Source organism: Pongo pygmaeus, chromosome 16, assembly GCF_028885625.2.
Source record: "Pongo pygmaeus isolate AG05252 chromosome 16, NHGRI_mPonPyg2-v2.0_pri, whole genome shotgun sequence".
NCBI classification, from domain to species: domain Eukaryota; kingdom Metazoa; phylum Chordata; class Mammalia; order Primates; family Hominidae; genus Pongo; species Pongo pygmaeus.
Window position 1 is genome coordinate 68631259 of NC_072389.2, and position 27133 is coordinate 68658391.

Here is a 27133-nt window from a genome sequence, read left to right on the forward strand (position 1 = left end):
GCCTGTAAACCCAGCACTTTGGGAGGCTAAGGCAGGTGGATCACATGAGGCCAGGAATTTGAGACCAGCCTGGTCAACATGGTGCAACCCCGTCTCTACTGAAAATACCAAAGTTAGCTGGGTGTAGTGGAGCACACTGTAATCCCAGCTAGTCGTGAGGCTGAGGCAGGAGGCAGGAGAATCGCTTGAACCCAAGAGGCGAAGGTTGCGGTGAGCCAAGATCACGCCACTGCACTCCAGCCTGCACGATAGAAGGAGACCCGTCTCAAAAAAAATAAGTGAATGAACTATTAAGTGGTAAAATGTTGGACATTGGCCTTTTAATTAATTTATTCAGGTATACAGTAGGCATTTTGAAAGTCATTGTTTTTTATTTTTTATTTTGGTAAAAAACAATATGTAAGTTGCAGTCTTAACCATTTTTCAGTGTACAGTTCAGTAATTTTACGCCTGTTCACATTGTTGTGCAACTGATCTGTAGAACTATTTCATCTTGCAAATCTGAAACTCCAAACCTATTAAACAACTATTCCTTTCCCCCTCCCTCCAGATCCTGGTAACTACCATTGTACTACTTTCTGTTTCTATGGATTTGGAAAGTCATGAATTTTTTTAAAATGTTTATCTGAAGAAACATGTATTGAGTACATACCAGGTATTGGGCATTGTTCTTGATGCCAGGCCCAAAGAGAGGTAAAGGATAGAGGAGGATTCCTAGAGGGTCTTTGTTACACTGGATTTGGTGGCATATAAAATGTAAATCACAATAAAAATCAATGTCTATTAAGTCTTAAATGAGTGATGGAAACAGTACATTTTGTCAGATGGTAGCAGTAATATTTATGCTGAGTTGCTTTGTGTCACCTTTACAGACCCTGAAATGCTGAGGGAGGTGCCTTAGAGGAGAAAATGTGAGCCAGATAACTTGGGAATAGTGGTTATGAGATTGCATTAGGTTGGTGCAAAAGTAATTGCGGTTTTTGCCATTCTTAATGGCAAAAACCGCAATTACTTTTGCACCAACCTAATATTTATTAATAATCTATGGTTGTTAGTGAGGGGAAATAATGATTGAGAAGGTGTTCTGCTAAATTAGCCTGGGTGTGATTGTTGCCTATTTCAAGACACAAGAGTATCTAAAAAGGCTCCCTGGGGAAAAAGTACCACACAGAGAAAAAAGGGGGAAATTCGGTTGGTTTATGTCTATGCATTGTATAAAGCTGGAGCTAGGAAGCAGCCTTTTGGGTGCTTTCAATGTTTATATGAAAAAATACTGTAGTAACAGCAGTTGAATGCTCCCCACCTAAATAAAACTGGAGTTGGCTGGGTGCAGTGGCTCACGCCTGTAATCCTAACACTTTGGGAGGCCGAGGCGGGTGGATCATGAGGTCAGGAGATTGAGACCACCCTGGCCAACATGGTGAAACCCCGTCTCCACTAAAAATACAAAAAATTATCTGGGCGTGATGGCGCATGCCTGTAGTCCCACCTACTCGGGAGGCTGAGGCAGGAGAATCACTTGAACCTGGGAGGTGGAGGTTGCAGTGAGCCGAGATTGCCCTACTGCACTCCAGCCTGGTGACAGAGTGAGACTCCATCTCAAAAACCAAAACAAACCAAAACTGGAGTTAATGTTTAAGTCAATTTAGAGGATATGTAATTTACATGTTTCCTGAAATTTCTTGGAAACCACTTTAAGGGGTTCTTTATAGCAGTGGTCCCCAACCTTTTTGGCACCAGGGGCCAGTTTCATGGAAGACAGTTTTTCCTCCAGGGACTGGAGGTGGTGGTGGTGTGGGGGTGGGGGTGGTTTAGGAATGATTCAAGCACATTACATTTATTATGCACTTATATTCTATTTTTATTACATTGTAATATATAATGAAATTATTATACAACTCACCAATGTAGAATCAGTGGGAGCTGTGAGCATGTTTTTCTGCAACAGATGGTCCTATCTGGTGGTGATAGAAGACAGTGACAGATCATCAGGCATTAGATTCTCATAGGAGTGCACAACCTAGATCCCCCGCATAGGCAGTTCACAATAGGGTTTGCGCACCTATGAGAATCTAATGCCACTGCTGATCTGACAGGAGGCTGAACTTAGGCGGCAATGCAAGCAGTGGGGAGCAGCTGTAAATATAGATGAAGTTTCTCTCACTTGCCTGCCACTCAACTCCTGCTGTGCAGCCCAGTACTGGTCCGTGGCCCAGGGGTTGAGAAACCCTGCTGGACAGAATGCAAAAGAATAGAAAAATCTAAACAAAGCTGAGTAGCCAGATGATGAGGATTTAGCAAATTGCAACTAAGTTGTATTCACTAGCTGGTCTCCTCAGAAAGCTTATTCCTGATATATGATAGAGCTTGCTGATATTTGTCAAGGGCTTTGTGGTTCCTTATCGTTGAAATTGATAAATAAGTTTTGAGCTACCATAGTGGGGGGAAATATGTGAGGGAAGAGCTGAACTTTTGAAGTGCCAGAGCCCTTCAAAAGGCATAGCCCTTCAAAAGCCAAAACTTTTGACTAAAATCATCTGGGAAACTTTAAAAATTACCAGTGCCCAGGTCCCACCCTTGACTAATTAAGTCACAATCTCAGAATTTGGGGAAGGGGGCAGGCCTAATCATGAGTATTTTTTTTTTTTTTAACATTTCTCAGTCATCTTAGTCCATTTTCTGCTGCTATGACAGAATACCTGAAACTGCATAGTTTATAATGAACAGAAATTTAGCTCATGGTTCTGGAGGCTGGGACCTCCAAGGGTATGGCATCAGCATCTGGTGAGGACCTTCATGCTTCATTATCTCATGCTGGAAGACTGGAAGGGGAAGTGCACTCATGCAGAAGAAAATGTAGGAGGAGCAGGACTCACTTTTATAAAAACCCACTCTCAAGATAACTAACTCACTCCTGTGATAAGGACAATCCATTCATACAGGCTCCCCATGAATCAGCTGTGGAAGGTCCCACTTCTTAGTATCTCTAAGGTCCCACAATGGCAATCTAATTTCAACGTGAGTTTTGGAGGGGACTTTCAGATCATAGTACCAGGCAATTCTAGACAGTCAGGCCTGAAATCCATTCTTCCTGTTTCAGCTGTAGCAAGTAATCTATAGGGACCATTTATTAAAATGTGTATAAAATACTTGCTAACTGTTTAAAATAGATATGCAGGCTTTCCCTCCCTTACTGTCAAATAGACAGATTTTTTTTTCCTCAGTCAATTGCAGAATCTGAAGAAAAAAGTGGAAGGAGATGGAGGAATATTCTTTAAAGAGGTCCCATAGCCTTCTTTAGGGAAGGATTGGGGTTGAGGAGTAGGTAGGAAGCATTGTTTATATGTACTTCAGAAAGTAGGAAATATGGCATGTTCTCAATCTATCTAAATTATATAACTTTGCAGGATGTGATCCATTTGTGTCGGAATAATGAGGCATATAATACGTTGCATTTAACACATGTGGGAATTCTTTGCTGAGTAATTAGCATTCCTTTCTCCAGCCTGTATTCAGAGGAAACATACCATTCACACCCTCTCTGTGTTCACATTTTCCAGTGCGTTGGAGAGCTTTTTTTCAATAGAAATCTTTGTCCTCCTAATGAGACTTGGATTATATCTGAAGAAACTTAACATATCTTTCTTTGTTTTTCTGGCAGGAATTGATTTTAAAATTAGAACGATAGAACTAGATGGAAAGAAAATTAAGCTTCAGATATGGTAAGTAAACACACACACAGAGTTTCTGCTTTAATTGGGAATTGAAAGTAGGAATTAAATGTGAATTGTAATAAGTTAGAGGCATCTTGTGATAGCTAAAACATCTTTTCTTTATCGGAACCAGGGGGAAATAAGTAAGCACTGGGAATCCTTCAAAGGTATCTTTACCAAGAGTTGGGAAGGTGAGAGAGGGTACTAACTGTTGAAGCCAGAAGAGATCCGATAGCTCATCTTTCCAAAACTATAATTTTTGAGGGGAGGAAACTAAATTCTAAGGAACGCAAATTACTTCTTCATCACAGTTGTTGTAGTTTTGAAATCTGATAAGACAGAGTAGTCACGTCGCAGGAACCCTTGGCAGGAAGTACAGATCTAGGTTCTAGCCACGATGCCTCCAAATTGAGGGCTTTGGGCCAGTTATTTCCCTTCTCAGGGTCTCACCTTTTCCTCGTTTGTAAATTGGTTGGATTGATGACATTGGAGTTCCCCTCCAGCTATGATATTTTATGATTTATTTGCATATTTCTTATTAAATAGAAAAATGAAGACTGAGAAAAAAAAAATCATGTCATAGTTCAGACTGCTCTAAGATATTTTTAAACACACTTTTTTTCTCATACATAGCACAGTACTTCTGACACCAGATGTCAGGGGGTTCCCCCCACCACCACCAGGTAATTCTCCAGCAGATGCCAATTGGGTGTCCTATACTTTTTTTTAAATTCTTTTTTTAATTTTCTTTTTCTTTCTGGGTGTCCTATAATTTAAGTCAGTTCTGATACCGTCTACCTGGAGATAGCATCAGATCCCACAGGTTGAGGGCTGGGTCCCGCAGTGTCCCTACTTCAGCTGCCAGTCACAAGTATAGGTTAAGTATCCCTTATCCAAAATGCTTGGGAACAGAAGTGTTTCTGATTTTGGATATTCTTGGATTTTGGAATATGTGCATATACATAATGAGATATCTTGGGGATGGGACCCAAGTCTAAACATGAAATTCATTTATGTTTCATATACAGCTGGTACACATGAAGCTGAATATAACTTTATACAATATTTTAATAAATTTTTTTTTTCTTGAGACGGAGTTTTGCTCTTGTTGCCCAAGCTGGGGTGCAATGGCGTGAGCTCGGCTCACTGCAACCTCCACCTCCCGGGTTCAAGCGATTCTCCTGCCTCAGCTTCCTGAGTAGCTGGGATTACAGGCATGTGCCACCACGCCCTGCTATTTTTTTGTATTTTTAATAGAAATGGGGTTTCTCCACGTTAGCCAGCTGGTCTTGAACTCCTGACCTCAGGTGATCTGCCCGCCTTGGCCTCCCAAAGTGCTGGGATTACAGGCGTGAGCCACTGCGCCCGGCCAATAAAATTTTTTAAATAAACTGTGTTGTATGTCTACATTTTGACTGTGACCCATCACATGAGCTCAGGTGTGGAGTATTCCACTATGGCATCATGTTGGCACTCAAAAAGTTTTGGATTTGGGAGCATTTTAGAATTTGGATTTTCAGATTAGGGATACTGAACTGTAGTAGGTTGTCACCTCTACTTCTGACCAACTGGCTATAAATTGGGGTTCTGATGACCCCCCTCCTCTGATTCCTTTAATTTACTAGAGCAGCTCACAGAACTCAGGGAAACACTTTATTTATGTTTACCCATTTATTATAAAGGATATTGCAAAGAATACAGATGAACAGCCAGATGGAAGAGATGCAAAGGGCAAGCCATGTGGGAAGGAGTGAGGAACTTCCACACTTCTTTCCTTGTGGGAGGGGTCATCTACTCTCCAAGAACATCCAGCACCTCCACGTGTCTCACTGTCCTGAAGCTCTCCAAACCCAGTCCTTTTGAGTTTTTATGGACGCTTCCTTATATAGCCATGATTGATTACATCGTGGGCCATTGGTGATTAAGTCAACCTTTAGCCTCTCTCCCTTCTCCAGAGGTTGAGTGGTAGGACTGAAAGTTCCAGCCCGCTTATCACTTGGTTGCTCCCAAATCCAAAACTTTTTGAGTGCCAACATGATGCCATAGTGGAATACTCCACACCTGAGCTCATGTGATGGATCACAGTCAAAATGTAGACATACAACACAGTTTATTTAAAAAATTTTATTGGCCGGGCGCAGTGGCTCACGCCTGTAATCCCAGCACTTTGGGAGGCCAAGGCAGGCGGATTACCTGAGGTCAGGAGTTCAAGACCAGCTGGCTAACATGGAGAAACCCCATTTCTATTAAAAATACAACCAGCCTCCTATCCTGTGGCTGGACAGGAGCCCCAGCCACCAGTAATTTCATTAGCGCACAAAAAGAATTTAAACACTTTGTTGGAGATTCCAAGAATTTTAGTATCTGTGTGCCAAGAATCAGGAGCAGAGACCAAATATGTTTCTTATTACATGTGTTTCTTACTGTGTCACACTATCACAGCTACTATAACAAAAATACCATAGACTGGGTGTCTTAAACAATAAACATGTATTTCTCACAGTTCTGGAGGCTGGGAAATCCAAGATCAGGGTGCCAGCAGATCCAGTGTCTAGTGAAGTCTTGCTTCCTGGTTTGTAGACAGCTGTCTCGCTTGTATCCTCACATGGCCCACAGAGAGATCATCTCTATGGTGTCTCTTAGAAGAGCACTAATCCCTTTCACAACGGCTCCACCCTCATGACCTAATTACCTCCCAAAGTTCCCCTATCTAAATACCATCACATTGAGGATTAGGCTTCAACATATAAATGTTGGAGGTACACAAACTATTAGTCCTTAGGATGTTTCCTAACTCTAATGTTGCAATATGCAAGGCAAAGATCTTACGATTACCCAACTGTGGTTCATAAACTCCTGAAGAATTTGTCCAACTACAGTGAATAATATGGTTCCTCCAGATTGCTAGGTTGAATATTTTTGACTTGAACTCAGAAGCTCTTCTTAGATTTTTTTTTAACCTCCTAGAAGCTGGTTTAATTTCTTTCAGTTCAGTGCCTTGCATGGAACCATATAGATTTGGAGCTTTTGGAAGGTTGTTGGTGATGTTTGCTGATCTAATGTGTATTGATGACAGCAGTAGACAAAACGTAGAATTCAGAGCAGCGCTGGCTAAGAACGAGGCAGGGCTAAAGAGTAAAGTTATACATATTAGCTTTTGCCTTAGGCTGCATTTCTTTTTTGAATCTCAGAACTGGGACGGAAGAAGAATATCCCCCCAGCTCTTCTTTTATAGAGAAGGAAACAGGGACTGAGAGTGGTTAGGTCCACTTGAGGGCATATGTGATGAAGCTGGGACAACTACTCAACTGCCGTGGAACATAGTGATTGGCTTCCTAGTGGTTTCCAGTGTACTTCACTGGAAAATGTTATGAAGTTTACTATAGGCTGCCCTTTCCGTCCATTGGTATTGAACAAGATGCCAAATATTTTACAGATTTAAAAAATTACATCTTTTCTCATGATCCCCTCCTTGGGTTTCTCAGAGAAATATGGTTAGTCTGCTAAAAAGTGCTTGCCTTCCATTTCCCCATGATTTGTTAGTTGTGCATCAAACAAGTGCCCCATGCATCTAATGCTGATCAAAGAAAATGACAGGATAAGATGGCTTTTTTGTAAGGCCTGGCCCAGAGCTGAACAGCTGAGACCTAAGATGCTTGTCTCCTTCAAGAGTATGAGCTAGGCCGGGTGCAGTGGCTCACACCTGTAATCCCAGCACGTTGGGAGGCTGAGGCGGGTAGATCACAAGGTCAGGAGTTTGAGACCAGCCTGGTTAATACGGTGAAACCCCGTCTCTACTAAAAATACAAAAATTAGCCGGGCGTGGTGGTGGGCTTCTGTAGTCCCAGCTACTTGGGAGGCTGAAGCAGGAGAATCGCTTGAACCCGGGAGGCAGAGGTTGCAGTGAGCCAAGATTGTGCCACTGCACCCCAGCCTGCCTGGGTGACAGAGCGAGACTCCATCTCAGCAACAAAGAAAGAAAGAAAGAAAGAAAGAAAGAAAGAATATGAGCTGTTTAGTGGCAGAGCTGGGGCCATAGTTCCTCTGAGCCTGTTTCCTCATCTGCAGAACTTGGATGCTGGTAACACCCCCAGCCAGTAGCCCACCCTAATGGGCTGTGGTAGACATCACATGAGTGCAGTGTGAAAGTATTTTGTAAGGTATATGTCTATGTTAAGGTGTTTATTGCTTTTTAACTTATGATATTCCCTTGGGCCTTCATCTTTTATTAGGATTTGGTATATACTAGATTTCTAGTATATTTCCACAAATGCCTCTTTCTCTCCTGCAATTGAATTGTCTTAGTAGCACAGGGAGTGAATTAGTTCTGGCTGGAAGTGGAAAATTTGAGAATATTGATTTTCTCAAGTATCAAGGAAATTTAACTTGCTTTATAGGATTCTATAAATGAAATCAGAAACTCTTATATTTTTTCAGAATACATTTTAATGGTATGCCATCAGCTAAAAAGCAAAAATATATGACAGTTTATATAGTTTTGATATGTTGTTTATGCTTAAAAGTCTTTGAAAACATTGTCAAGATTTATGTGTTGAACTCCAGGTCCCCATGAAATCATGGGCTCGCTCCATAGCTGAACAAGTTCTTGAGGAGATCTATTTTATTGTGCTCTGCTGAGCAGAATGTACACAGTAATAAGTCCAGCTCGATTGCTTGCTTTATACAGAAATCAGACATTCAGGCAAGAAAGCAAAGTGCTTTAATCATTAAGCACTTACAAAAAGGATTATAAGTATCTTGGGGAGTCCAAGAATTCAGAACTATTCTCTATTCCCTCCCACGTGTGTTTGACTAATATAACACACCAGTTCCTAGCAAGATTTTTCTGTGTATTATTCTGTTGCTGCTTTTATCAAGGTCTGTTTTTCACCCAGGTCATTGTGAGCTCTTGACAGGCTCCTGTGGCCACCACCACCTCCAGCTTGCAGATGTGCAAAGGGCTCCCTTTGTGTCTCATTCTCCTTTCCCCTGTGACCACTGCACCCTGAGCAGACTAGAATTACATCTCCTACAGCAGGGTTTCTCCTCAGTGATGCTGGTGATGACTTTAAAAACCACTCTCCTTTGTTTCATATTTTAGGGACACAGCGGGTCAGGAAAGATTCCGAACAATCACGACAGCATACTACAGAGGAGCCATGGTGAGTGTGTTGTAGGGTTTTGTAACTCTTCAGGTAGAAGTAAAGCATGAATGTTTGTTTGCCAAGATTATAGGATTCAAGCTGGAGTCTAGTATGTAGAAAAATAAATTTTCTGATGGGGAAACAAGACATTTAAAAGGTTTTTTGGTTGTGTTTAGCAACTGTATACTTTGCCAGTGGTCTTCATTGTAATAATCAGGTGATTAACTTATAGATGTTCTAGAACTCCTCCACACATTCTGATGTGATTGTATATTTTCATTATTTTTCCTTTTATTAATACCTTATGGCAGTCGTAGCAAACCACAAGCCCTATGACTAAGTATTCCTTTCTTATACTCTCTTGTCATTCAGCCCTGCCACCATTATCTCTTACCTCACCACCTCCACAACATCCACTGCTGTGGCTCATCTCCCTGTCATCCCCCTGACCACCATTCTGCCAGCTGGCCTGAAAGAATCTGGTGAATCTTGACTACCAAGTTCTTTGCTGAATCCAGGCATTTTCCTTGCTGTCATAACTTCATCACTTGTTATGTTCTATCCTAAGATGCTTCATCTATTCAGTGCAGTTTTATTGCTTTTTGGCTCTGGGCAGTGTGATGCTGGAAGTACAGTGGTGAGTAAGGCAGCTTGGAAGCTGCCTTACTTCCATGAGCTGTGCTTAACCATGCCTAGAATGCCAGGCCCAGACCACGGCTTTATCTCTGGTGTTTAGGCCTAAGCCAAGCACAAGTTGGAGTCTTGAATTATGATGAAATCCAGTATGCTCAGAGAGTCTTTGAAGGTTGAACAACTGAGGTCATGAACCCCAACCTGGTAGACTGTAGGGTACCAGCTGCCATCATTCCCAGCTCATTGCTTAAAAGATTCTTGTATTCCTGGGAGTGGTGCTAGGATGACAGAGCTGAAGGGGTGATAGCTGTCCCCACACCTCCAGGAAGATGTGGTCTGAACCCACAGATCCCCTCACTGACATGCTGCCCTTCCTCCTCCACCACCACTTGCTCTCCAGTGTTGGAGTAGCATCATAACTCATCCCCACAAAAAGATTAGGGATTCCTTTTTAAGGCTGAAGTGTACCATTAACCACTTTATGTGTATTTGTTCCCCACACTCCACCCTATAATACTTTTAAGATTGTGAAGGGTCATCATTTTAATAAAAATAGCTGCCAGCCACTTTCTATGTTGCATAGACTGGAATCAAAGGGAAGGGGCTTATCATATGTGCCAGGAAGACATTTGTTTGTTGTTTGTTTGTTTCCCCCAGGAAGGAATTTTAGGGATAAAAAGAACATCATAACAGGGATGATTTGGAATAGTTTACAGGTAATTCTGATTAGAGGCATCTTAGACACACATGCCTTTCTGTTGAGCAGTTTTTTGCATGCTAGGAATGATGTGCTGACACCATTTGCATGCTCATTTTCACTGGAGGGTGAGCAGGGGCACTTAGAATATTAGAGTAAATGTTTCACTTGGATGTCTGGCTCTAGCTCATTGTATGAAGAAAGAGGGCATGGAAATGTATTAAATAATACATTTAGATTTGAGGATTGTCTTTTATTTACTGCCTAGTCTTTCCTCACATTACTTTAGATAATTAGAAATTGTTGCTATTCTAGATAGTATTACCTTCCACATTTTGAAGGTAGAGATTTCTGTCTTTGTTCTGCTGTATACAATGCCAGTGTCTGACACATAGTAGAGGCTCAATAAATGCTGGCTGAAGGGGTGAATCAGTGGGAAATTTTAGACCTAGACACCATCTTGGATAAATCTTCAGGAAATCCTGCTGTGCCTGACTCTTGGATCTCTCAAGTCATCTATTCCAGTGGGTTGCCAGGCCCACCATTTTCAGCAAGTGGTGGTTATGGCAGGTTTAGTTTGGCTGATTCAGGTATGTGGCGTGTTGACAAGCACTATACTGGAGTCTGTCACCATGGCATTTCAAACACATCAGCAGCATTCATAGGCATAGCAGTGATCCTGATGGACATTTGGGCTTTGGGGAAAAACAAGACCATATCATTACATTATTAATGTTTCTCATAGACCAACACCATCTTCTGAATTCTTAGGAAGCTATTCTTCTTCTAGATATATACTAGATACATAAAGTTTTAACTGATACACTTGAATTTGTATTTCTCACTGATTCATAATATCAATTAGCTTAAAAACATAAGAAGTAGGTGAATGATTTCTGCTATTGAAACTGAAGATATAAATTAATAATAGCTGCCATTTATTGAGTCCAAGCTATGTCCTAGGCTCTAGGTGAAGTAGTTTACAAATATCTCAGTAGATCCTCAAAACGATCAAGCGTGGAAGAAGTATTTATCCTCATTCTGTAAATGAGGACATGGAGACTGAGAGGAATAAAATAATGTCTCCAGGATCTCCCAGTTAATATGTGGTGGAGCCTAAGTTAGAAGCCTCAGACTCTAGCTTGTGTTCTTAACACCACACCATGTTCACACTTTCTGTGCTAACCAGTGAAATGAAACTTCATCATGACATGGCATGTAAATGATCTGGGTTGTTCATACAGTCCAAAGGATGGTAGAGCTAGGGCAGTTATTTGGGTAATTTTAATATTGTAGGCAGCCAAACACATTGCATCAGGAATTATGCAGAATCCACTTTGAATTGTTTTTATTGTGGTAAAATATACATAATAGAACATTTACCATTTTGACCATTTAAAAATGTATAGTTCTTTACTTTGACTTTTTTTTTTTTTTGAAATGGAGTTTCATTCTTGTTGCCCAGGCTGGAGTGCAATGGCACGATCTCGGCTCACTGCAACCTCCATCTCCTGGGTTCAAGCGATTCTCCTGCCTCAGCCTCCCGAGTAGCTGGGATTACAGGCATGCATCACCACGCTCAGCTACTTTTGTATTTTTAATAGAGATGGGGTTTCCCCATGTTGGCCAGGCTGGTCTCAAACTCCTGACCTCAGGTGATCCACCTGCCTCGGCCTCCCAAAGTGCTGGGATTACAGGCGTGAGCCACCATTCCCGGGCTGACCTTTATAAAATAAAATTATTTATATTGAGACAATTGTAAAATTGCCTTTACAGCGTGTAGCCAAAGTGAAGCATTTGTATTTGAGGCTGGAAGAAGGGAGGATAGAGGAGTTGTTTGTCATTTAAACAATAATGTATGTTTTTCTGGTTGCAAAAAGGATACATATACTATAGGAAACTTTGAAAATCCCAAGAAATCATCTAAAATCCTAACTACTCTGAGAGATATATTCTGTTAACGTTTTATTTCATGTATTCTTTGTCTATGTGTATATGTGTGTTTTATATGATTTATATTTATTTATATTTTATATTTACTTACAAAGTTGGAAGTCAGACCTGGAAGGACTTCCCCTACTATACTAAGGAACTTTAATTTAATTTTGAGTATAAAGGAGAGGTGCTAAAGGATTTTGATCAATGAAGTGATAGCTCTAGTGCCCTTATGGAAAGTGGATTAGAGGAGGCTAAGAATGAAAGCAGGGAAGCTGGATGTGGTGGCTCATGCCAGTAATCTCAGCAGCTCGGGAGGTGGAGGTGGGAGGACTGCTTGAGTTCAGGAGTTTGAGGCCAGTCTGGGCAACATAGCGAGACCTCGTCTCTAAAAAAAAGAAAGAAAGAAAAAGAATGAAATTAATCAGGGAGATCAATTAAAGATGACAGGAATCCAGGTAAAGACTAATTTGTGAGAATCTGACTAAGGCCATGTGTATGGTAGGTAAGATTCTGGAATATTTAGGACATTGAGTCTCCAGGACTTAGTGACTGATTGGCTGTAGAGAAGAAGATAACTCCCACATGTGTGCTTGGGCTGGCTGACTGGGTTGTATTACTTTCACCAAAATGGTAATACAAGGACAAATAGAAGATTCAGAGGAGACAAGACAATCTCATGTTTTACTTTGTTGAGTTTGCCGTGATCACAGGGGATATCTATTGGCCAATGTCCAGACAGTGGTCTCTCGAGTACCCCAGCCTAGCCCTTCAGCCTCATCTTGTGCCCTCCGCCCATTAGATCTGTGCAGCCTTGCCAAGCTGACTTTCTTTCACTCAATCCAATGGTCTCTGGTTCAACATCAGCAAGAGATTTACAATGTTTCTGCTATTTGCCAGGTACCTGGGCTTCCCCTCTTCACCCCAGCTCCTAGCCCTTTGACTAGTTTAAGTCTACTAAGTTCCCAGGCTTTGGCTTTAATGTCATTTCCTCAGGGAAGCCTCGCCTGCCCACTCCAGCCCCTCAACCAGATTCAATTACATCCCTAGCATATGAGCTCCCCATGCATCTTCATAGCAATTGTCAAAATTATAATTAGTTGTATAGATATTGGTTTATTGTCTGTTGTCTTTGTTAGCCATCTACAAGAGGAAGAGACCTTTTCTATCTTGTTCACTGCTAGTAGAATCTAGTATAGTATCAGGCACACAGTAGGTGCTCACTAAATATTTGTGTAGTAGATGGACAGGTGAGTAGTTCTAGCACTTAGTACAGAAGTGTGGTCTGGGGATATAGATTTTGCAGTAGCATACGGGTGTTAGTTTAAACATTTGGAAGGTAAACCTTTTAGAAATACCAGACATGGGCTGGGCACGGTGGCTCACACCTGTAATCCCAGCACTTTAGGAGGCCAAGGCGGGCGGATCACGAGGTCAGGAGATCGAAACCATCCTGGCTAATACGGTGAAACCCTGTCTTTACTAAAAATACAAAAAATTAGCTGGGTGTGGTGGCGGGCGCCTGTAGTCCCAGCTACTCGGGAGGCTGAGGCAGGAGAATGGCGTGAACCCGGGAGGTGGAGATGCCACCACTGCACTCCAGCCTGGGTGACAGAGCGAGACTCCGTCTCAAAAAAAGAAATACCAGACATGGAGTCTTTAAAAATATGACGAGAATGCCTTTCATTAAACCAGTATAACAAATGCATTGGATTTTAAGTGTCTGTGATGTACTTAGATAAATAGTGACAACCTATTTTTTGATCAACCTATATAAAAAATGATTTTAAAGCAGTGTGGTCTCAATCTTAGTAGAAGAGTAGAAAGCAAGATAGTTTCTACTTGGAATAAACAAAGTGCACAGTGGAAGTGATTAACTCTTACTCTCAATGTTATCTCTGTTTTGACTTAACACTCAGCCCCAATTGGGGCTGATTGTTATCATGTGAGGTCAGGTAGAAAGGGTGTATCACCTTTACCACGATCACTAATTCATTAAAGGTTAACAGTGAAAATGTTAAAAGGGTTTTTATTTACATGGTGAGACCAGTGGAATAAGTATTTATTGATTTTTGTTTCTCTGTACTTTTCAAATTTATTATGAACCCTTTTTTAAAGGGAAAAAATGGACAAACAAAAGGTTTCTGGAGGGTAGGAGTACATTGACATTATATACTATAACTTTAAATATATAAAGTACTAAATAAAGGTATTTTTCCCCCTTATAGGGCATTATGCTGGTCTATGACATCACAAATGAAAAATCCTTTGACAATATTAAAAATTGGATCAGAAACATAGAAGAGGTATGTGCGGAAAGAGAATGGTGACATTGGAGAAGAGTCCTGCTGGGTGCTTGTAAAAGGCTCCTCTGTCTCTGCAAGGCAGCTGAGCTGCTTAGAAGCAGGGCATGGGCAGGTTGGGCCCTCTCTCTCTGAAGAGCTCCATAAATCTCTGGTGCTGCCAGTTTGACTACTGGGGGTTGGGGGACAGAGAAGTAACGTCACAAGATTTTAAGCTTGGGCCAGATATGGGAAATAATTTAATCCTAGATCACATTTTACACATGAATAACTGAGAACAGAAAGAAGTGATTTGCCTGTGCTCATACAGCCTTTAAAAAGAAGAGCCAGGATTAAAACATCTGGTTCCCAGCTTCTATCCCACCATGCTGTTTGGCTAGCAACAATTATCTCTTTACCCTGGCAACTTTTTGCCCTTCTGACATTTTCTCCATCTTAGATATTTGAAGATTGTTTTAATTCCAGGATAATTGGTATTAAGATTTTTTAATGTCTTTGTCACTTAAGAAAGAAATCTGACTCTGAAATAATTTTGTACACGTTTCTATTAACTTAGATGAATTTCTTTTTTAAATAGTACAGAATCCAGAATACCTTCTCCACTGGTTCACTCAGTACCAAGTTTTTGTCCTTCTTTGACCTGAATATTTGGAAATTTTGTCATTAGATCACCTTAAGCTTTGTGTTTGTTCCACCTTCTTTCCAAACCTCGGGAAGAAGGTTTGCACAGGCTCTGTGAGGGCTCTTGTACTGTAGCTTTGCCCCTCTTCCCATCTTTAAACTTTTCTCTGAATTAGGCCTTGTGTGAGTAAAAGATTATTTGTCTTATTAAATTCATGTGTTTCTGACAGGTTGGATTTGTCTATTAAGTAACGGGTTTTTCTCAGGCTGATTTTATAGCATGCTATTTTCTCCCTGCAGCATGCCTCTTCCGATGTTGAAAGAATGATCCTGGGTAACAAATGTGATATGAATGACAAAAGACAAGTGTCAAAAGAAAGAGGGGAGAAGGTAAATGTGAATGGAATGGATAAAGGTTGGAATCTACTCACATTAAGCATTTCTTTTCTTCATATTATTTAATTATTGATTTAAGTTTTTTTTAAATCTGTGTTTTAATCCTTTTAAATTGGATATCAACAACAAAGAGATGTAATCCATACTTGAATGGTGTGAATTAGTATTCGAGATCCAGCTCCCTATACTGTGTGGTCATGACTCATTCCTAAAGAATTTGCTAATGTTTTCTGGGAGATACAAATTGGTCCTTTCTCAGATTCCTGCAGCTTAGAGTTCAGGCTGTTTCTTCCAGATCTGTGTGAAAATGCCCAGTTTTGAAGTTAAAGTAATTCATTCTTTTTGAAAAAGAAGTTATAGGATAGGTGAAGTTTCAAAAGGAATCATTTTCCAATTCATTTTTTCCCCTAAGAATATTTTACTACACATTAGCTTTAGGTTTTATGGATAAATTCCTTGTAACTGATCAAGCTATGGATGTTGTTTATACGTTGTTTATGGGCATGGGCATTTCTCTCTTTTGTGTCCTGTAAAGCAAAGGAATATTTTGTGCACATACTTACTTCTGTGACAGATTCTAAATTGACTTAGAAGCTTCACTTTTTAAGTCTTGGAATTTTGCTTTAGCCTTTAAAAAAATTATATATGCAAAATGCATTAGACAGAGTCTTGCTCTGTCTCCCAGGCTGGAGTGCAGTGGCATAATCTCAGTTCACTGCAACCTCTGCTTCCTGGGTTCAAGCAATTCTCGTGCCTCAGCCTCCAAGAAGCTGGGATTATAGGCATGTGCCACCACACCCGGCTAATTTTTGTATTTTTAGTAGAGACGGGGTTTTGCCATGCTGGCCAGGCTGGTTTTGAACTCCCAGCCTCAAGCAATCCACCTGCCTCAGCCTCCCAAAGTGCTGGGATTACAGGTGTGAGGCACCATGCCTGGCCACATTTTATTTTTCAATCTGACTGTGAACTTTTGCTGCAAACTTTTTTCCCCTAAAAACATTTACTTAATTTTAGCATTATAAATGAACTAGGAAGTTTTTGAGGAATATATAAGAGTTCGCAATTTGTCTCAATCAATAGAAATCAAAGCATGAATACTTTAGTATTCAAGTTTTTGTTCAATTCTGGACTCATTTATTAAAATTAATTAAGGCCTGGCGTGGTGGCTCATACCTGTCATCCCAGCACTTTGGGAGGCCGAGGTGGGCGGATCACAAGGTCAGGAGTTCAAGACCAGCCTGACCAACATGGTGAAACACTGTCTCTACTAAAAATACAAAAATTAGCTGGGCGTGGTGGTGTGCGTGCGTCTGTAGTCCCAGCTACTCAGGAGGCTGAGGCAGGAGAATCACTTGAACCCAGGAGGCGGAGGTTGCAGTGAGCTGAGATAGTGCCACTGTACTCCTCCAGCCTGGGCAACAGAGCGAGACTCTGTCTCAAAAAAAAAAAAAAAAGTAATTAAAAGTCAGTATAGTTTTTTTTTTTTTTTTTTAATTTGAGACAGAGTTTCACTCTTGTCACCCAGGCTGGAGTGCAATTGCACGATTTTGGCTCACTACAACCTCTGGCTCCCTGGTTCAAGCGATTCTCCTGTCTCAGCCTCCCAAGTAGCTGGGATTATAGACGTCCGCTACCACACCAGGCTAATTTTTGTATTTTTAGTAGAGACGGGGTTTCGCCATGTTGGCCAGGCTGGTCTCTTAGCTCCTGACCTCAGGTGATCTGCCTGCCTCGACCTCCCAAAGTGCTGGGATTACAGGCGTGAGCCACCGCACCCGGCCTAAAAGTCAATACAGTAACTGTTGGAGAATTATACTTTGGGAGCAGCTAAAAGGAGTGAATGAATCCCAAGATAATGGTAGTTTTACCAGTGGAGGGTCTTTACTATACAGGTCAGCCAGATTCTTGGCATTTTGAGCAAAGAATTGGACAAAATGCACACACACACACACACAAACAATGAAAGAATGAAGCCAAAAACACAAGTTTATCGAAATGAAAGTATACTCCACAGAGTGGGAGTGGGCTCGAGCAAGCAGCTCGAGCACTGGTTACAGAATTTTCTGGGGTTTAAATACCCTCTAAAAATTTCCCGTGGGTTACTTGGTTTACACTCTGTAAATGAAGTAGTGGCCCATGACCAGTCTGATTGGTTGCAGAAGGTGACCAATCAGAGGATGAAATGAAGTTACAAAGTTATACCCTGCACAGACGTCTGATTGGTTGTGGGAGGGGACCAATCAGAGGTACTTTCCATTTTTAATCTGTGAGTCAGAAAAGGGGAGGGGGTTGCAAAGGGAGTACCCCTGTACTTTTGTTACTTGGGCGTGGAAGGCTGGGGTTTTTCTTTTGATTTAGTTCTAGGAACTCAGTGTGAATTGGCCTTAGGTTCCCTGCCTTCAGACCCTATTCTCCTACCTCAGGAGGGTGGGTATTTATCCCATAGTGGAGAACTAAAAGTACAAAAACAGAAAAAAAGAGAAGTACTTAAATTATTATTTTATTTATTTATTTATTTTGAGACAGAGTCTCGCTCTGTCACCTGGGCTGGAGTGCAGTGGTGCAATCTTGGCTTACTCCAACCTCCGCCTCCTGGGTTCAAGCAATTCTCCTGCCTCAGCCTCCCGGGTAGCTGGGACTACAGGCGGGTGCCTCCACGCCCGGCTAATTTTTTGTATGTTTAGTAGAGACAGGGTTTCATCGTGTTAGCGAGGAGGGTCTTGATCTCCTGACCTCGTGATCCGTCTGCCTCGGCCTCCCAAAGTGCGTGAGCCACCATGCCCAGCCTTAAATTATGTTTTAAATGGAAGTTGTGCCATCCTTCTTATGATGATTAAGTTAAATTATTAAATTCCGAATACAGTGAAGAAAGCAAAGAAATTTGAGAACCACAGGAGTTCAGAAATAGATACCCTATCTTTGAGACTTTGAAAAACCTAAGAAATATAAATGCATTATATGTTCAAGTATCTTTTGCTAAATTTAAATATTTCTGTTTACTTTTCAGCTAGCAATTGACTATGGGATTAAATTCTTGGAGACAAGTGCAAAATCCAGTACAAATGTAGAAGAGGTAAGAAGGAAACATTTGGTGACTGTTACGGAGCAGCACCAGTGCCTAGGGGCCAGTGTTCAAACAGCTCTCAAAGCTTTGGTATTTTCTGACCTAATGAATGCCTTTTGTTGACCCAACTTCACTTTGTACACTTTTGTGCTTCTGATTTTTTTTTTTTTTTTTTTTTTTTTGAGATAGAGTCTCACTCTGTCACCAGGCTGGAATGCAGTGGCATGATCTCGGCTCACTGCAACCTCTGCCTCCCAGGTTCAAGCGATTCTCCTGCCTCAGCCTCCCGAGTAGCTGGTACTACAGGTGTGCATCACCACGCCCAGCTAATTTTTGTATTTTTAGTGGAAACGGGGTTTCACCATGTTGGCCAGGATGGTCTCGATCTTTTGACCTCGTGATCCACTCGCCTTGGTCTCCCAAAGTGCTGGGATTACAGGCGTGAGCCACCGCACCCAGCTGCTTCTGATTTTTATGTAGACGCTAGTTGTTGAATTTCTAGCATCTAGCCTCCACCTGGGTTATATTAGATTGCTCAGTTAAGATTCACACAATAGAATATGGAAATTAAGTTTTGCCCTTTTTTTGGGCAGCTGGAAATCCTGGACTAGAAGACCAACCAGTGTCCTGTGCTCATTCATGTCACCCTGTATGCCTGCAGCAGAAGAGTTAAATCACTTTCAAGGCTGTACTCTTTCAAGGAAGAATTAAGCTGTTAGTTTATTGGACACATTCCTTTAGTGTACACATTTGAAGTAGATTAAGCACAATAAGTTGTAACAGTGGCATTTAGTGGAAATAAGAAAGCGTTTATCAGGGAGTAGCTTCAATAAATTTTCATTAAGTCAGCTGTTAAGGAAAACCAAACCATCTAAAGTCTTATGAGAATAGGTTTTCTTCAATACCTAACGTAGATGATTGGTTGATGGTTGCAGAAAACCACCATGCACCATGGCATGTGTATACCTATGTAACAAACGTGCATGTTCTATACATGTATCCCAGAACTTAAAGTGTAAAAAAAAAAAAAAATAGGTTTTCTTCACCAAGAGAACTGTTGATATTTTCTTTTTTAAAAAACATTTTTTGAACTGATCATAAAAATAATACATGTAATTTACATGTGATATGTGTTAATACATGTAATTCTTTTAATAATACTGATAGTTTCATAAACATTTAATTTCCTAGATTACTCATTGTTCATCATAACATGATGGTTAAAAATCGAGACCTACATGACTTTATTAGCCAGTGGACACTGATCAGAACTTTTTCTTTGTTTTAAATAACGTAACAGTTATTTGTTTAGGTTGGCCGATGGGTGTTAGGAAACAGGAAGCCTCTACTGATTTACTTACACAAGCTTAGATAAGCAGAAAAATGCTTCCCTCTGCTTGATACAAAAGGATTTCCCGCCATCAGAAATAATCCAAGTTAAAAATGGACAAAAGATCTGAATAGACATTTCTCAAAAGAAGACAAATAAATGGCAACAGGTGTATGAAAAAATTCCCGACATCAGTAGTGATCAGGGCAATACATATCAAAAGTACAGTGAGCTATCATCTCACCCCAATTAAAATGGCTTTTATCAAAGAGATAGGCAATAACAAATGCTGGAAAGGATGTAGAGAAAGGGGAACCCTCATATACTGTGGGTAGGAATGTAAATTAGTACAGCCACTATGGAGAACAATAAAAAAACTAAAAATAGAACTACCATATGATCCAGCAGTCTCACTACTGGGTATTTACCCAAAAGAAAGGGAATCAGTATATCCACCTAAGTGTCCATCAGTGGATGAATGGATAAAGAAAATGTGGTGTGTATACACAATGGAATACTATTCAGCCATAAAAAAGAATGAAATCCCATAATTTGCATCAGTATGGATAGAACTCCCTGAACTGGGAGTTGCCTGAGTTGCTTATTCTAGCCAGGCATACAGATGGTAACAACTTTGCCAGAGCTTTAAATCAGTGTGGTTAGGCTCATAGGTGACGAGTTTGACAGTGAGACACTGACAATGAGTAATAATAGTAGTTGCCATATTGTTTTTATTTGATTGGATTGGGAATAATCCTTTTCCTGAACAGTTTTTGGGGATCAGGAGTGTTGGGAACAAAGAGGCTGATTTAACAATAGGTTTAGCATGGTGACAAATGAAGAATCTTTAACAGTTCCTGGCTTCTTAGAAAAAGTGATGATGGGTTTAAAAAATATTTGGTTTGTATCAAGAGACATTATGGATAAATTATCACGAAGATTAATCAGATTTGCCCTGCTTCTATTTGAACTGACTTCCACGGTGGGGAATTTGGCTGAGAGCTCCAGGAACTGTTGGGATTTTGGAGTAAGACATGGAAGATTATACATATTCAGCTATAAGAGTGAGAGCAATTTGAAAGAAAAGGTCAGAAATAAAAAGTAGAGATTTTTGTGAAGACAGATTTTAGAGCTGTAGGGTAATACATAATTATTTATTCACTCATTAAACCAGATATTCAGCATTTCCTAGATCAGCACTGTGCCCTGCTCTAGGGAAGTGGGGTAGCTTAGACAGAGCTTCTGTCCTGTTCTTGGTGTACTGAAGAAGTTACTCGTGACTCAACAAGGGTGTTATTGTGATATTATATCACATGAAGAAAATATTTGATGAATGAATGGTAGTTTGATAACATTGGAAAATGTTTATGATACAATATCAAAAGAGTAAACACTCACATGCATACTATGATTACAATTATTACTTTCTTAATGTAAAACTTTAAAGTGGTATATTTTTATTGAAATAATGAAAAATTCTATATTTCTATTTTAAAATAAGTCAGGCATGGTGGCTCATACCTGTAGTCCCAGCTACTCAGGAGACTGAGGTGGGAGGATTGCCTGAACCCAGGAGTTCCAATTCAGCCAGGGCAACATAGCAAGACCCCATCTCTGAGGCGGGGGGAATATATATATGTATGTGTGTATATATATATATATATATAGTGAATATATAATAATGAAAATGTTTTGTTTTACTTATAGGCATTTTTTACACTTGCACGAGATATAATGACAAAACTCAACAGAAAAATGGTTTGTATCACTTATAATTTTTATTTCCATTATGCTCTCTGTTTGGCATTTGATGAAAAGGATAGGTCTAATTATAAGATACTCAAATTAAACTCATTTTTTTCTGACTCAGATACTCATTTGGTTGAACTCTGATTCTTAGTTCTGTTTGTTTAGGATTCTTATTTCTGAACTGCCGCTGTTTCAGTTCTTTCATCTGGCTCTTTAAGTGATCTTTAATTGAATTTTGATGAGAATAATGAAAATAATAATGGCACAAATTAGATTTTTGCCATAAAATTATCCAGTTTTCATGTGACAGGTATTTATATCTACATAACTATGATTTTGAAGTTGCTAAAGTTTGCTTAAATTTGAAATCATTAAGACAACCTTGAAAGTTTGTTTTATCCTGAGTCCTGACTATAATTGCATACCTTATACTACTAACTCTTCTTACCTCTAACAGAATTGTCTATGCCAGTATCTTAACATTGTTTCCATCATTACCTTTGAAACTTTACACTCCATTGGAACTAGAAATAGAAGCTTCCTATCGAATACATTATTGATATAAAAGCTGCTATCGTAAGGGCATTTTCCTCTTTTCAATTCACCATTTCCAAAGAAAAAGACAACATTGGTGCTTAACTAGTTCCCGTTCTAATAAAATACTCTAGTGAATACACATTTCACTAGAATACACATTTCACATGGTATGGTTAGTTATTTTTGTTTTTTAGGTAACTGAGGTCAAACCATGAAACTTTTATTTCCTTGGTAACTTCATCTTCTATTTTTTAGAATGACAGCAATTCAGCAGGAGCAGGTGGACCAGTGAAAATAACAGAAAACCGATCAAAGAAGACCAGTTTCTTTCGTTGCTTGCTACTTTGATGAACTCTTTCTGAGAGACTGCAGCACACCTAGAGGGCCCTTTCCTGCTTCTCTGAAAGCACAGGTCACCCAGCCTCAGAATCACACCTCCCGGCTGCTGCTGAGAGCACCACTGAACTTAGACCTCTCAACACAGAATGCCAAGTGGATTCCAGCCTCATGGCCTAGCAAAAGAACAGGCTCCTTTTTTCAAATATGGAAGCAATGAAGTGGAGACACATGCAGGACCTAACTCGTTTTTTCCTTGTTTTACTACCTGTTGCAGAAGCTGTTATCTTTCTTTTTTACTTTGCACATCAGTGTTAGCCTTTCCCTATTTCAGCACAATCTTAGACTCATATTTGCACACTTCTGTGTCATGAAGTTCTAGACAAATTTGTACATGTGGCAATGTTAAAAGGGCATTTACAGCAGAGGTTAATATACTAAAATTAAAGGGTATTGGTCTGGTTCATATGGTCAAATATTACTGCCTTGGTAGCATTTATTTAAGGGCTTTTTCTTAAATAAGAATTATTAAAGTCATTAAAATTTACTGAAATGCCCATCTTGTCATCAAAGGCCACAATTTCTTTATTTCTTCAGATTAAGAGCTTTGCCTCATCCCTGACCTGTTTGCCAGAGTCCGGGTAGCTGAATGAATCACTTTTTAAAATGATTACCTCTGCCTAATCTATAGAAACTGCATTTGGAAATCACCATAATCTCATTTTTCCCTGGGGTTTGTATTTGCTATTCTTTCCCATGTTTGACTTAACTGTAATCACTCAGTTACCTAAAACTAATAACATATTTGAACATTATTATCTCTTTCTATTTGTGAACTTCTTGAGCTGAAATTTTACGTGGGCTGAGAGATATACCATTTAGGGTTTTAGTGCAGCATCTAACTGTGATTCTGTCAATAAGGATATGTAATATATTTTTTCTTAGGTTCACTCCTTAGCTGGCTGGTTTAGTTGTAATACCAAATTCCTACCATAATCCCTGTCTACAAAAGTTAGGTTTAGATTTTAGTTTGTGGAAACCTTCCCTATATAGAGACAGATTAACTTGTTGATATAAATTTAATAGAGCTAGCTCTTGGTAATGGTGAAAATAATGAGTTTTGGTTGGTTTTATTTGGGAGATATTTTTAGAAATAAAAGTACTTAGACCTAGTGCAGCCTCTAGGAAAAGTCTTGCCTTTTCATTAGAGAAAACAGGACCAAGGTTTCAGTTTTCAAACAGCTGTTGTTGAATGTATAGAACCCAGTTCCATCTGTTTTGGTTCATTGTTACAGAACTTAGTCATTTGGGCTAAAGCCAACCAAAAGCTTAGTTGCCTTTCTCAACAAACACTGGTACTGGTATACTTTTGTAGATGAAACCATCACAAGGTATTTAGTGCTAACTTATGTGCCAAATTCAGATCACTATGTCATTGTTTTTGCTCTAGCCTTCAGTGTCATGACACAGAGGGGGATAATACAGAGGGGATGAGGGAAATGAATTGTTAATAATGACTCTTCCTGGTATGCCTGTTTTGCTTCACAAAGGCTACTATCATGCTGGATAGTTAAGAACAGGAGATGGCAGTGGAAAGGGATTGCTTGTTACCACAGATAATTCTCTTCAAATTAAGATATGTCATTAGAATGCTTGGACCAGTCAATCTTTTGTACTTATTCGAAAATATAGGAACAATTTAGCAGCTGCAAATATGCCCAAGCTATTTTTAGTAGATATACTAAACTTATTGTTGACAAATTTCAGCCTCCTTAATTTTTTTTTTGGTATTTACCTATAGGCTTAAAAGTCATTCATTGCTGTTCTAGTATAATTAGTAGTTCCGTGATTGAAAGTTTATTGTAATTCTACTATCTTCAAATTAGATACATTTTCAAAAGGAAAAGATAATTTTTTAGAAACATCTTATATTCACTATTTCCTGAAAAAAATCCAAACAGTTAACGCTCTCTGGATGGTAACAAAGTACCTTCTAAAAGATAAGTGCTATGACACCATGTATGAATGTAATTCTCTTAGTAATTTACCTCTGACTATTTGGTGTCTTAACGCTTTGGTTTATATAATCTCAGGGGTTGTCTGCAAACCAAAACTGACATATTCTGTGGTTAGCTTTTATTACTTTTTTTTTTTAACAGAATGCTTTGCTTTGGTTATATTTCTTCTTTCTTCTTTTGTCTTATATGGATTAATAACTAGTCTCCATGAACTTCACTTGAAAGAGCCTGTGAAAGTTAGATGAGTCTAAAAGTGCTCTTTGAAGTAGCAGCAAATTGGGAGTATATGCTCTGTTATATAGAAATAAATTGTCCTTGCTATTTTCTTACATTTAGCCTTGCTAGATTGTATATACATTGAGCTAAGACCTTAGGAAATTCACTTTCTGCATGATAAAATGACCCAATAAATATTCCACTTTGCTTAATAATGTACATACAGTGCATTATTTTTTCTATTTGTAGATGAATTTAATGACAGATAATTGTCTGTTCCCTGCTGAAACTGAAGAAATCTAGTTCTTTTGTGAACATTTTTGTGGTCTTATGGATAAGGTACATGAGGATTTTTGCAGCAGTATTAGTGGTTCAGTGGCTGCACTTTATTATATCAGTGTGTTAATTTTTGACAATGATTGGACTAGACCCTTTCAAATAGAGTCTGAGGGTATCAGACAGGGAAAATGTGCTGTAACTAAGTAGCATGTAAATCAGTTGATTGTAAAACGTTTCGCTGGGAACTTATTTTAGCTATATTTTACTTCAGACAGATTATGATACAATAATCTACCTGTGCATCAGTTAGTAGGTGCTGCAGGGTTTCTTACTATTTACAGAAACATTTTGTGCAGTCTTTGTTATAAATTTTCAGAAGACTATACTCTTTACTTTGAAGGTCTATTTTTTAATTATACCTCATTTAGCTAACTAGTATTCTAATACCTGGTAGAAAAACAGTGAGCCAGCCTTTAAGCATCTAACAAAATTTAGACTCTTTGTTTTGTTTTGAACTGAAGACATCATTGGGAAAGGTAGGAAATATTAGTTTAGAATAGAGCATACATGTCATATCCAGTAGCATAAAAAAAAGTATTATCTCCCTGTCTCCATTAATAAATTTAGCTGTGCAATATAGGTGCGTTTTTGCAGAAGTTTCTAAGTAAGAGATTATAACTCCATTTTACAGGTTCTGAATGCTCGAGTCTATATTAAGGCTTATAAAGTTTTTCCTGTGATCAGTAAGTGACACATTTAAGCAGACATTCTTTTCAAGTTCATGACTTAGATTCCTTTACAAATTTAGTTCTCAGTCTTTAAAGATGAGCTTCTAAGCTTAAAATTTAAAAACCACATTTCATTATGTTGGTTTACTTATTGTAAATTTTAAGCACTCATTTCTGCAATCAGGTTTCTCAGAATTTTTTTTTTTTTTTAAACAGAAGAGACATTCCTTTTTCCTTGTTACATCCAAGGGGGGCACAGGGGTGGGTGGAAAGGAATGTCTAAAAATGAAATCCCTTGACATAGACGGACCTAGACGGACAGGATATGCTAAAAGAATTTCAAATTCTAGCACAGTTTTAGAGTAGAATAAGTCATTTTTTTAGACTAATAAAATTAATGGCTGTCATGTTCACTCTGAAAAAAATCTAAATGACTGAAATGTACAGAAATAAAAATTAGCAAACAATTATTCTAGGGATATTTTCAGATTTTACTTCATTTCTTGAAATGCGTGTGCCATATGCAGTTGCATTTCTTGTGCCAAGAAACTAATAGAACTTATTTCACTTTCTTACCTTTTTTTAAAATGTGAATTTAGTTATTATAGTTCAATTTTATGGCCTTACAGATGGGTTTTATTTTGTTTGCAGCTGACACTGCAGTTCCTTTCATGCAAAATACCATAAACTTTTTGATGAAAATCATGCCCCTAATGGAAACTCTCTAGTTTTTCCATATAATTATCCTACTGTACATGTTTAAACATATTTTATTTTTGCTCCAATGGCTTAATGTGAAAAGCTCCTGCAGATAAGTGGACCTGTCATGTGGTTAATCTTGTTTAAGCCAATTCATTAACTGTGTACTGATACTGATGCTATGTTTTTTTTAAATGGATTTTATTCCAGGTGAACTTTTTTTTTATAATAATGTTCGTCTAAAATAAAAACTACATAATGAAAATGAAAATGCTATTGGCTCTCTGAAATGGACTGCACATTTTAGAAATGTTTCTGCAAATTTGGGCCAGATGCAGTGGCTCACGCCTGTGGTCCCAGCACTTTGGGAGGCTGGGGTGGGTGGATCGCCTGAGGTCGGGAATTCAAAACCAGCCTGCCCGGCACGGTGAGACACCCATCTCTACTACAAAATTACAAAATACAAAAATTAGCCCAGCATGGCAGGGCACACCTGTGGTCCCGGCTGCTCAGGAGGCTGAGGTGGGAGAATCGCTTGGACTTGGGAGGTGGAGGTTCCGTGAGCTGGGATCGGGCCACTGCACTCCAGCCTGCACAATGGAGTGAGACCCTGTTTCACAAAAATAAATAAATAAAATAAAATAAATTAAAAATGTTTCTGCAAATTTGATAGGTATATGTTTCAAACCATGGCAGACTTAAGATGTTTTAGCAAACTTTATATCTGACCCAGAG

General features: G+C 39.3%; 1 protein-coding gene across 2 annotated transcripts in view; it reads left to right on the top strand.

Moving 5' to 3' along the window:
- Nucleotides 1–26669, top strand: part of RAB8B (RAB8B, member RAS oncogene family) — a 78055-nt gene extending 51386 nt beyond the window's left edge. Inside the window, exons 2-8 of one of the 2 annotated variants that reach the window (XM_054450714.1) lie at nt 3662–3722; nt 8815–8875; nt 14351–14428; nt 15347–15436; nt 18450–18515; nt 21544–21594; nt 22378–26669. In XM_054450714.1, the coding sequence (XP_054306689.1) occupies nt 3662–3722; nt 8815–8875; nt 14351–14428; nt 15347–15436; nt 18450–18515; nt 21544–21594; nt 22378–22470 (500 nt within the window). In that variant the 3' untranslated portion in view covers nt 22471–26669. Of the gene's footprint in view, nt 1–3661; nt 3723–8814; nt 8876–14350; nt 14429–15346; nt 15437–18449; nt 18516–21543 lie in introns of both variants that reach the window. The other variant, XM_063652687.1, reaches the window with a different exon arrangement.
- Nucleotides 26670–27133: the final 464 nt, after the last annotated feature.